This window comes from Sparus aurata, chromosome 10 (genome assembly GCF_900880675.1).
Source record: "Sparus aurata chromosome 10, fSpaAur1.1, whole genome shotgun sequence".
Classification (NCBI taxonomy): Eukaryota; Metazoa; Chordata; class Actinopteri; order Spariformes; family Sparidae; genus Sparus; species Sparus aurata.
The window spans coordinates 15983374-15996266 of record NC_044196.1 but is presented as its reverse complement, the minus strand read 5'-3'; the positions used below and the strand labels follow the sequence as shown (position 1 = coordinate 15996266).

The 12893-nt window shown below is 42.0% G+C and overlaps 1 protein-coding gene across 1 annotated transcript in view; it reads left to right on the top strand.

Annotated features, from left to right (window-relative positions):
• LOC115589388 (uncharacterized) overlaps positions 1-12893 on the top strand; it is a 39087-nt gene that overhangs the window by 11186 nt on the left and 15008 nt on the right. Inside the window, exons 9-15 of the mRNA XM_030430230.1 lie at positions 486-860; positions 2375-2470; positions 2597-2830; positions 4614-4776; positions 4866-4925; positions 5030-5446; positions 11807-11940. Of these exons, the coding sequence (XP_030286090.1) occupies positions 486-860; positions 2375-2470; positions 2597-2830; positions 4614-4776; positions 4866-4925; positions 5030-5446; positions 11807-11940 (1479 nt within the window). The remainder of the gene's footprint in view (positions 1-485; positions 861-2374; positions 2471-2596; positions 2831-4613; positions 4777-4865; positions 4926-5029; positions 5447-11806; positions 11941-12893) is intronic.

Sequence of the window (12893 nt, the reverse complement as noted above, 5' to 3'; positions counted from 1 at the left end):
AGTTTTACAAACTGCGCTTGCAAAGTAGTTTCCCCAACACTGACTATAACTAGTTACTTTTTAAAAGTAATGTGACCAACATGTGGTCATAAGCACTGAGAGGACAACCATTTTGGCTGTCAAGTAACCGTAAGCCACGCCCATTTTGTTACGGACAGATTGTTTTAAAACCTCTCCACCTACATATTTTGCTCACTCTTTACTAACTCGTGTATTTTTGACGTGCCACAATATTGTTGAATTCTTGAAGATTCTTGATGATTGTTGTTGTCAATCTTAAACGCCTAAAACTGTGACCAAATTCTGAGTAGTCCTGCAAACTGTCTCACCTGTAGGCCTCTCGGCAGTAACATGATATATTTGAATGCCTGTTAAATTCTGAGAGTCCCTATCTAAAATATTCTATATTTTATTCTAATTCTGTGTTTGTCTTTGGTGTCATAATCTACAGTATTTCTCACCACCTTCCATTTTGTTGCCTCTAGGTTGTTGAGAATCTGAAGAAGACGAGCACCCAGCAGGCTCCTCCCCCTGCTGCTGTGGCCTGTGCCGGCCCGTCAGATGTTGCCTGTGATTTCTGCCCTGAGGCCAAACCCAACAAAGCCACCATGTCCTGTCTGACGTGTCTGGCGTCTTACTGTCCAACTCACATTGAGCCTCACTACAGTGTTCCTGTATTGAAGAAGCACCAGCTGGTCTCTGCTACAATCCCACTGCAGGAGAAGATGTGCATGAAGCACAACAAGCTGATGGAGATCTACTGCCAGACGGACAGGAAGTGCATCTGTTATCTGTGCAGTATAGATGAGCATAAAGGCCACAGTACAGTGTCAGCTGCAGCAGAGAGGGCTGAGGAACAGGTAGAAGCAAACACACAGATGAATAGGGGTGGGAAAAATAATCGATTCTTAGATTAATTGCGATTCGGACGCGGATGATTCTGAATCGATTCACAAATGTCAAAAATCGATTTTCTACACGTTAATTGATAACGGTAATGTTGACGGAACACAAGAGGCGGAACGCGGAAGTGCGGAAGTGCAGCGCCTGGACAGTTGCCGGCGTGAACACAACAAAAAACATGGGACTGTCGTGAATGTCTGTACCCCCAAACAACTTATGGGTGGAACAGTCTGAGGCATTTGTTCACGCCGAGCGGCTTGAGAGCCGCGTGGAGACAGCTGTTGGCTGTTAGCTGTTAGCTGTGGCCTTGACTGCGCAGCGTCCAGGTTAACTTGTGACACCTGTAACTAACTATCGGGTATTTCTGTCATTACCAGGGTTCGTACGGTTGCTTGAAATCCTTGAAAGTGCTTGAATTTCAAAGTTGTGTTTTCAAGGTCTGAAAAGTGCTTGGATTTTAGTTCAAGTGCTTGAAAGTGCTTGACATTATAACTCTGTGTCTTTTACAAAATTGGGATCAGACTGGATAATTAATTTCTGAAGTTTTTGCTATTATAGAATATCATTTTAGATGTTTACAGCATAATACAATGTACATAATTGTGATAAAAAGTGAAGAAAAAAATCACAAGTGTATATATATTTCTTTAGATACGTATTTTACCCCAGCAGTAAGGTGCTGGAAAATCTTAAAAATGACCCTTAAAAGTGCTTGAAAAGTGCTTCAATTTGACCTTGAAAAATGTGTACGAACCCTGCATTACGCACTGCGTTCAAATGGTTACTCAAAGCCATCGTTCCCAGCCGCATACATCGTAATTAAGCTGAATCCAAGTCGATGTGAAAACTGTACACTGTCAAACAGCCCGCACAGTATGTTGAAATCCAGCCTGAACTCAGCGTGAGTTCAGTCAGCTGCGGCAAAGTGTGAGACGTCCAGATCAACCTGTGATACAAACACCTGTACCGACCGTCGACCAGCTGTATTAATGTACTACATGTATGCTGCTACAGGAACACTTTTCTTTTCCTTTTGGTTCTTTGCTAAGCTGGATGTTTGCTAGCAAATGTAACCTTCCAGTTGACTTGCCACATTTCTTTCATTTGTTTTATGAAATAAAATTTTTTGGAAGTAAATTAAGTATGGATCATTACAAATACATAACCTTGAAAGTACCAAGTAGTCACACAGTGAGAAAAAAGTAGGAAGCTATTAGCAAACTCAGATTTAATTATCATTATTTTTTTAAATCATGCATGAAAATTGCTGCATCGAGATGCTTCGAGAATCGTTTTAGAATCATTGACCTCTGAATCGGAATCGAATTGTGAGGTGCCAAGAGATTCCCACCTCTACAGATGAACTAGTGATCATGAAACTGTAAACTGTAGACTTGTATCACCTGTGCCTGAAATAGTAGATTGATAGAAAGACTGATTGTATCAACAAAACTGTGTACTATTATTTCAGAGACAGCTGACTGTGAGTCAGAAGAAAGTCCAGCAGAGAGAAAAGGAGCGAGAAAAGGAGCTGAATCAGCTGATCCAAGCTCTGGAGGAGTACAAGGTGTGGATGTTAGACTTCAGTATTTGATCCTGTGTCTTTATTCATCACTATAGAAGAATAATTCTTGTCTGGGTTTTGATCTCTGGCAAGATGTGCTTGTAAAACTTACTGTCTTTGTATGAACAGAGCTGTAGCGGGACTGCAGTGAAGACCAGCGACAAGATCTTTGACGGGCTAATGGCCTCCATAAAGATGAAACACATTCTGGTGAAGCAGCTGATGCAAAGCCAGGAGAAGACTGCCGTCATTCAGGCCAAACAGCTGCAGCTGCAGCTGGAGGACGAGATCACCAAGCTGAGGAGGAGGGACTCTGAACTGGAACAGCTTTCTCATGTGGACGACCACATCCACTTCATTCAGGTACCAGAGAAACTGTACAGGAGGGGTTTGAATTTCTTTTCTCTCTCTCTCATACACATTTTCACCAAATACAGAGGTCCTGTCATAAAATGAGTCCCAAGTGGGTACTAATCGGCATGTCTGTTATTTGGGGTTGTATTACTTTATAAACTTTACAAATTATGGAATTTAATAGTGGCTCCTTATACGCTGAACAGCAGTTAACAACTGTGCAGCGATGTCGACTGTATTGACTCAAAAGTTGTTGTGCGCAGGATATCGGGACAAAGTGCGACACCAAACAGCAGGAATATTCAAGAACGTCATTCTTACACAGCAGATTGACCCCACATGGAAAACTCACCAAAGTTCGAACCATATATACATATATTCTTTCATATAACCAACGGGGAGACCACGGATGTGTGAACTCATCCATCCGTTCAAACATCCATATTGTTTGTTGGTTTTTTCACTTTAGTAGATGGTCCCTGTGCACTCGCCTGACATACAAAAAATCCCCCAAAAATGGCAGCTTTATAAAACTGGCAATTGGCACTGGTGACAAAAGGTCCACAGAGCTGACATATACCTAAACTAAATAAGGACAATGAGAGGAAAAGAAGGTCCCAAGTCATCCGTGCAAGGTGGAAATAGAACAGGGTGGAAAAAGCAAGGTGAGTGGATGAAGGTAGATTGTGAACACCAAAATAAGGCCGCGAATTAAGTTCAAGTTGAATCGAGCAATCACCATAACTAGAGGTATGGTGATGTAGCTGGAACAGCCCTGTACTTTTTAAAAGTTATATCAATTCTACGTGCCAAAATAATCAACGGCGTACAGCCAGAGCACTCAAGGTCTGTAACCAGCGCAGGAATTTCACGAGGGCCACGAGGGCCATGAACACCGGCTTCTTTTGCAGAAAAAAAAATGCGTCTTTTTATGACATTCTGGCAACATCAAATGAGTGGTAGGTTCAATTCGAGCCTGGCATGAACTGCTCGGGCGGGCTACAACGACAGTTTGACAGCAATCTATCACTGGCTAACCAGGAGACTTCATCAAACGCACCCCCAACGTCCACGTGACCGAGTGTTGCCAACTTGGCGACTTTCTCGCTAGGTTTAGCGACTTATTCAGATCATCAGGGGAAAGAAGAGAAATATATTGTATTGTAATTCACATGCTGTTCAGAGTCCGCGGCTCCTCTGCAGCAGCGCCGGGGTCTCTCCCGTCCCCTCTCACGCGGCTGCGCAGGCAGCAGGCCGGTGTGTGTGGGCCGGCTGGAGCAGCTGCTCGCTCACTCTATGGATTTGAGACCGGATAGCTGCCGTTTACTCTGTTTTGATATGTTAATTCTCTGACTTCTTTCGCGGTTCCACTGGTACAGATATTTATACATTCTTAGTCCTTGAATAAAATTCATTATGGACGTGGACTTAAAATCATTGTTTTATTTTATGGCATTGCTGCCCTGGCTTTTGGCCTTTGTGCCCTCAAATAATTGACACCACTAAAAGGCCAAGTGGCCTTGCCCCTAAAATGATGAAATTCCAGGCCTGTCTGTAACTGTAGAAGCTGAAGAACGCTTAACCCCCGAAAGCGACATCTGCTGGACAAATCTGACAGAGCAACTGTCATGATGACCAAATTGGAATATCAGGTTTGATTTTTTTTTTTTTTTATATATATCTTGCTTAAAATTTAACTGGCTATGTGTTATTCTTTGGACCGAAGAGTAGAACAAATGGAGAGCGTTTTATTTGTATTTGTCCCTTTTTGTTTAATGTCTTGTGTCTGCAGACGTTCCAGTCCCTCTCCACCTCCTGTGAATCTCCAGACCTGCCTTCTGACCCTGTGGTTCGTCCTCAGCACTCATTCGAAGCCGTGATCGGTTGTGTGTCTGAGCTGAGGGGTCACATGGAGAAGCTCCTGAACGACACGTGGCCCAGGATCTCTGTCACAGGTACATCTGTGCCACTCAGAATCTAGAGTCATACGGTGGTTTCATTCAAATCCAATTGTATTTATGTTTTTTTTTTTTTTTTCCGTCAGTGTCTACTGTAGACGTTGTGATGCCGCCTGTGCCGAAGACGAGAGAAGAGTTTTTACGCTGTGAGTAAAACTTTGATTCTATGCAGTTTCACGATATAACCATGCTTTAATAATATCAGAATATCAAAGGGGTGATGATAACATTACATGCTCTGCTTTGCCAGATTGCTGTCCTCTGGCACTGGATGTGAACTCGGCCAGCAGATATTTGTCCCTTTCACAAGAGAACCGGCGGGCCACGAATTCAAGCTGCGACAACTATTATGGTATTCACTCAGACAGGTTTACAAGTATCAGGCAGGTGTTGTGCAGAGAGGGTTTGTCAGGGCGATGTTACTGGGAGGTTATTTGGTGTGGGTGCACTTGTTCTGTGGCGGTGTCATGCAAAGACATCAACAGATCGTCTAGTGACTCAGAGTTTGGAAATAACAACAAGTCGTGGAGTCTAGACTGCTCCCAACAAGGCTACTCTTTCCGACACAATAAAGGAAGCAAAACAGTGTCAGGACCTCAATCCTCCAAATTGGAGTGTACCTGGACTATAGAGCAGGTACTTTGTCCTTTTATAGCATCTCTGACACGATGACTCTGCTCCACAAAGAAAACACCACGTTCACTCAGCCTCTCTATCCTGGTCTTGGGCTGAAGGATGTTTCGTGGCCAAGCAGTGGATCTTATGCAGAACTGATCAAACTGTGGTTATGAAACACATATTGGGGAGGTTGATTAGGCTGAAATTGGCCCTTCAATATACTGTAGATGGACACCATATTATGGATGAGAGGATACGTTGAATCCTGCCCCGCCAAAATGTTAAGGTCCTGTCATGTCACCGTCAGCACTCTCTGGGGCTCAGAATTATGTCAGTCATTCAGAAATTAGAACATCTGTTGGCATGAATGTCGAGGAATGATTTCAACCAAATTAACAAAGTCAAATGATCAACCATACAATCATAACATATGATAGATGAGAGGATGTGATTTTTCAATACCGAGAAATTAAACATGGTGGTGCTCAGTGTTTTCTTTTGTTGCAGAGTTTTTGTGCCAATTTTCTCTGTATTTTCTAAAGATAGTGGCTACTGCTGAGATGAGAATTTAGTTTAAAAAAAACCAAAAACAAACTTAAAACCATGTTAGCCTTTAGCTTTGTGGTGATGAAGAGCGGACATGTGATTTTTTTAGTTTATTTTCAGTTATGTACATTATCCAAATTCTGTACATGTGTAACAGTCTGTTTTGGATTTTGGTTTAATTTTTTAAACTTTTTTCTGTTCATTATTTTAAGAGTAAACAAGTAAATAAACACTTTTCTCACAGCCCATTGTTTCTGAACTCTTGTGAAAAACATTCTTTTATTCTATGTCACACACAAAAAATTAGAACTTAGAAAAATGGATCACCAGAAAAAGAGGGAAGGGAGCATTTCTTATCAGTTACACATAGAAAAATAAAAGTAAACAAAAAAAATGGAATGGGGAAAAAAAATAAATGTTTATTTGCTGGGTTCCACAAAAAAAAAATAAAAATAAAAATCCCAAAAAGTTCAAAATCACTCTGTTTCACACATGTAAAAAAAAAAAAACAACAACTCAACAGCTGTTTCCTGACAGTGTGGTAGCCAAGGTTCTGCTGGAGGAAGTTCATAAGTTCAAGCAGAACAGAAACAGCAGAACACCGATGCTGATCAAAGTTGTTATCCACCCCAATGATGAAGAGACTTGTGAGGTAATGACAGATACATTGTGCACAGACCAACTTGTATAAATGTCCACATTTTATGGGCATCAGATGAGTATATACTGGGTTTGGTATGTTATAGGTATTCAAGTCTGCCCAGGAAGCTTTCCAACTGAGAGGATTCACAACAGATGTTCACCAACCAGATGAAGGTGGGTAGCTGCTATATGATGATAGGGCTGCAACAAATGATTATTTCTATTTTCATTTAATTGATTTGTCATTTGGTAAGATCTGACCTACATTTAAGTTTGAATTAATGTTATGAAGAAAGTGATGGAACAACAGTGATCACGTAATTACTATATTAGCTTTCTAACCAGCTAGCCACAGCCTGACCTGTCTCAGACAACTGTCTAACCCCGTAGTTTCAGTTGGCAGATAGCATCATATGCCGGCAGTAAGTTTACTACGTTTCACAAGGTATTTAGTGTAATAAATGAACCAAAACGAACTCACAAAGTGTCAAAAGCTTCATTGCCCGGTCAACTATTCTCAAAACATTCATTTAAACTTGGTCCTCTTGTCCTGGTTTGAGTCGCTGTAAATCGCCTCCATACTGTATCCCCCATTGTCAAAATGACCCCTATCGGTCTTGGAGGCTGTTTTAAGTGCCAGTTCAGTGTCCATCCGTGTTAGGCTGCTAAACCCGTTGAATCTCTCTGTGATCCGGTACAGGCAAACTCTAGGGCCACTGGCTCCATGGCCAACAGAGCCATGAGCTAATTAGTTAATTGTATCTAGTTAAGAGCAGGATTTGCCGGTTATGTTGGTAATATGCTGTTCCCTATATTTTGGGGTTGCCTTCGTTGCCATATTTCACAAATTACGAAATTTACAAGTTACTGTTTTCCTAAAACGTATTAAGAAACTACTGTTGAAAGCTAACAAGAGAAATTGTACCTAACAATCAATTTGTTTCTTCTAGTGTCAACTTCAAAAAGGATCGTCCTGCTGGGAAAAACTGGTTCTGGTAAAAGCAGCCTAGCTAACACCATATTTGGGGAGGAATTATTCCCCATCGACCATACTCCCAACTCTGGAACAAGCAAATGTCATGCAAAAACCAAATCTGTCAATGGAAGAAGCATCACTCTGATCGACACTCCTGGGTTTTTTGACACAAGGGAGGGTGAGGAGGATTTGAAGACTGAGATCATGAGTTGTATCACAGAATGCTCTCCTGGGCCTCACGCTTTCCTCATTGTGCTCGAAGTGCGTAAATTCACAGAGCACGAGCAGGCTGTCATCACCAAAATATGCCAGTATTTCTCTAAAGATGCACTAAAATATGCTGTGATCGTCTTCATTCACGGTGAACAGCTCCCTAAAGCACTGGGAGGGGCAGCCACCGCAGTAGCAGCAGGAGGAGGACAGTTGCGGTAGTCGCTGCTGAAGCCGCTGCTGAAGCCGCTGCTGAAGCCGCTGCTGAAGCCGCTGCTGAAGCTGCTGTAGGTGTGACTCTCGCAGCAGCAGGGGGAGTTTGGGGAGGCGTTATTGGACGTGATGCAGCCGAAGGAGCAGAAACACTATCGGAGGCAGTAGATATGGCAGGAAATGCTGTCTACAACAAAGGAAAACAATTTGTGAAATTTAAACTGATTTTTCTTTGGGGGCCTTTATGGGGGGGCAGCGGTGCAACATGGCAACATTATCTACACATCTTGGTGAAAGATCTGAAATAATCCTCAATCACAATTTGTGTTTGTCACAAACTTGTGAATGGCAGGAAAACCACCTGGTTAGTTTTAGGCACTTGGTTAGGTTTAGGCAATAAAACTGCTCGGTTGGGTTTTGGCATTAAAACCAGCAGAGAGCCCCTTTTTAAAAGGGGAAAAACCCACTGAAAACAGATGATGAATTCTTCTCCCATTGCCAGTAGAGTAATTTTGCCTGCAATTGTTTTAGTCTGCTTGATGAAGGTTGATAAGAGTTTAAGAGCCAGAAAACCAAAACAATTGGCCTCATTCACCAATATCTTCTTAAGAATCTTCTTAGATTCTTTCTTAAGTTGTTCTTAAGAGGTTCCTTAAGAAAACCCTACGTCAGATTCACCAACTCGTTCGTAAGCCTCAGAATTGTTCGCAGCTGTGTTTTTACATTGATGAAAGCCGCAGGAGCAATATATATGCCATTGTTTTGCGGGCCTTGGATGGAGAAATGCCACATATAAATAGGCTGGGGGGGTTACTAATTGATGGCATGTTTCCAATTTACTTGAATTTTTCAGTAATCATTTTATCATTGGCACATTTAATTTATTTTAGAGTTTAAATTCTTTGTAAATTACCAAAAATATGAAATAAATAAATAAATGAATAAACAGACAGAATTATCACTGTAATATTGCATTTTATTGAACTACACAAGAGAAGAAAACACAACCATGCCAACATTTCGGCACTGAAATGTGCGTAAGAGTACTCCTGAGTGTTCGTAGGATTTGTTCTTGCCTAAGAAAAAGTCCTAGATTAGAAAAAATTCATGAATGCCACAATTTTCGTAAAATCCTCGTAAGTGGGACTTAAGAACAAATTTGTTCGTAAGAACGGTTCATGAATGAGGCCCAATGATCTTAAAGAGGTTAAAAGGGATCCATAAAGCTAAGGGGAACTGCAGGGTCAGGTCATAAGTCTTTCTGGGTTTGACACCACAAGTGACAACTTTCGCGTCACAGAATTCAGTTAAAAGAAAAAAGATGATTTCAGCTTTGAATGAAGGGAAGAAGAACCATAAAAGAACAAAAACTAGATAAGCAGTGGCTCTGACACAGGTGGAGGGAAAAGTCAAGTTTGTTATCACTGATCATGTTTAAATAAGACTTATAATATAAATCATAAGAACACTGGGCTCATGCAATCTTTTATATGTTGGTAATGTGTACAATAAATGTATATAAAGTGATTGAAGGTGTTTCATGTTTAATTCTGTCTCGATTAATTTAACATGTTTGATGATGATTTGCCTTTTCCACTGATCTTTATTCTCTCTATTTATATGTGACAAATCTATTTTTCAACAATAAAAGCATTGATTGCTCAAGTTTGTCTTATTTGTTCATGTTGTTTTATGATGTTTGATGCATGTCCTGCTGACTAGTGCACCTGCTCCTCACCAGGGACGTCTATCCGTACACTGCACCTGCAAGATCTGGTCAGCAGGGGGAGCCCCAAAGCAAATAGCAGATTGCTGTCCTCTTACACTGGATGTGAACTCGGCCATCTGATATTTGTCCCTTTCACAAGAGAACCGGCGGGCGACGAGTTAAAGCTGTGATACCTATTATGGTTCTCACTCAGACAGGTTTACAGGTATCAGGCAGGTGTTGTGCAGCAGGCACGTGCACACATAAAGCTCAAGGGGTGCTTGAGCCCCTGCCCTTTTTGCCTCGTATTATAAAGTGCCCTTTTTGTGTGTTTTTTAAATGAATAAATACGTTCCTGTTGTGCACAGGGATATGAAATAAACGACGGTATAACAACGTCACCTTACGGTTATCTACCCTATGTATTTCGTACGTAAGATGGTGTTGTGTGAGTGTGTTGAGCCTATGAAGCCGCTTCTCTGTCCGCTGCAGCTCCGTCTCTGGGAGAGAGAGAGAGAAAGAGAGAGAGAAGCCGCTGCCTCATCAGAACTCCACCACACACATAGATGAGACGTGACAGTGGGGCGACCTGAACCTTTGTGAGTTATAAACCATTAACATAACTTCCTTGTGGGGGCTAACAAGTCGCCTTCCACTTATTCAACGTGCTTTGAGTCATATTTCAGAAAAGCGCCCATTTGTGCTTGTTAAGCTAACTGCTTGTTAATGAGAGATAAGAGTAATCAAATATGACAGCTGTCTGTGTCAGCTGTTTATCTTGCCTCCAATCTTAAACTTCTTCCAGATATTGAGTTTACTGCTACTTTGCTGTTGTAAACATTGCTGTTCCTATTTACAGTCACAGAAGTCATTTCTTGGTTTTGTCACATTTTTAGATGTGTAGCCTGTATTTCTAGTTTGCACTTGCCCATTGATAAATAGCCTAATAATAAACCAGTGTTTTATTGCTTTATAAGAATTGCAGCTGAATTGCATGTCTTTCAAACCTCAGTATTATGATGATGTGAATATACTCATGTTGACAATACTTTATTGACACAAAAGAAATGGCAATTGCGTATTCACTCGCAGCTTCACAGGATACACAGCTGAGTAGTTAGCTTTCTAGAAGTACTTTTTTAAAATTAATTTTACATTAATTAATCTACATATTATGTCATTAAGGCCTGAAAAAATGGGCACATACTGCCCGTTTCTGACTTTGAGCCCCTGCCCCTCTATAATCATGTGCACGTCCCTGAAGGAGGGGATATATTACGCAGAGCTTTAAATGTTAGTAGTAATATTTTAAAGGTAATCCGTTGTGAAACGTTGTGAAACAGGGAGCCAGTGTAGTTGAATCAGCAGGGGAGTGACATGTTCAGTGGGCTTAGAACGTGAAATAATTCGTGCTGCAGCCTTCTGGACCAGTTGTAGTTGTTTGTTGGGGATGCCTGCCAGGGTTGCATTGCAGTAGTCAATGCGTGATGTGACCAGAGCGTTGACTAGGACTTCTGTGGAGTGTTGCGTTAATGCAGGGCATAGTCGAGAGATATTTCGAAGATGGAAAAAAGCAATCCGGGAGACATTGTTAATATGACTGGAGAAAGAGAGGGTACTGTCGAGAATAACACCAAGGCTCTTAACCTGTGTGGAGACAGGTATGGTGGCGTTAGCAATGGCGATTGAACAGATACTAGTTTTTGAGAGTGTGGTTTTAGTGCCAATGAGGAGTAATTCAGTTTGACTGATGTTGAGGTAGTTGTTTGTCATCCATAACTGAAGACCATGGAGACACGCAGTGAGGGTACTGGAGGGGAGAGTAGAAGTGGGCTTCGTGGACACAAAGAGCTGAGTGTCATCAGCATAACAGTGAAAGTTGATGCCATAATGCCGAAACATATTGCCAAGAGGTAGAATGTAAATGATAAACAGGAGTGGCCCCAACACTGAACCCTGTGGAACTCCGTGGTGAACTGTGGAGCTTTCTGACCGGCAATTTTGAATCCGTACATAATGTCTCCTGTCGGCAAGGTAGGAGGCAAACCACTGATACACAGTGCCCCTCAATCCCATGCTAGCCAGACGATCCATGAGGAGCTGATGGGACACAGTATCAAAGGCTGCAGTGAGGTCCAAGAGGATGAGGATGGAGAGCAGACCGGAGTCAGCTGCACAGAGGAGGTCGTTGGTGATCTTAACCAGAGCTGTTTCAGTGCTATGTTTCAAGGAGGTTATTGTTATCAAGGTAGGTTTGGAGTTGAGATGAGACCACTCTCTCAAGAATTTTGGAAATGAAGGGCAGATTGGAGATAGGTCGCTAGTTATTTAGGTCAGCAGAGTCTAAGCCAGGTTTTTTCAGAGTTGGTCTGATTATGGCAACTTTCAGTGAAGGGGGAACAGTACCAGTGGAGAGAGAGGAGGTGATAATGGAGGTTACCAGTGAAATAATTTTGGAGTTGGAAGAACTTCAAAAAGGCATGTTATTGTTCATGCTGGTTTCAGGTGGTGCGAGTTGCCACTTCACTGTAGAGAAGAGAGTTCTGGTATCCCCTTTGCCCGTGTTAATGATATCTGCATAATAGGAGGTTTTAGCTGTTGAGAGAGCATTTTTGTAATGAAGTATATGATCAGAATAATTTGTTTATGGACAACAAGTCCAGTCTTGGTGCTGAGCCTCTCGAGGCGTCGACCTAAAGCCTTGAGCTGACGCAGTTCAGGTGTGTACCAGTGAGCAGTATGGGTGAATGAGCTTTATGGTCGGAAATGGGTTCTTCAGCAGGGGTGATGTTAGATGGTGCGATGCCAGAACAACAGACTAAGTCCAGGATATGGCCTTTGATGTGGGTTGTAAAGTTGACATGTTGTGTTAGATTCAGTCAGTCTAACATTGCTTTAAAATCCTTAGTGAACGTATTGTCAGTGTTATCAAAATGAATATTAAAATCTCCCATAAGGATGATATTTAAAAAGGGGGACCGGAGGGTGTGTTCCAACTATCGGGGGATCACACTCCTCAGCCTCCCTGGGAAAGTCTATTCCAGGGTACTGGAGAGGAGAATTCGGCCGATAGTTGAACCTCGGATTCAGGAGGAACAATGCGGTTTTCGTCCTGGCTGTGGAACACTGGACCAGCTCTATACCCTCCGCAGGGTGCTCGAGGGTTCATGGGAGATTGCCAAACAGTCCACATGTGTTTTG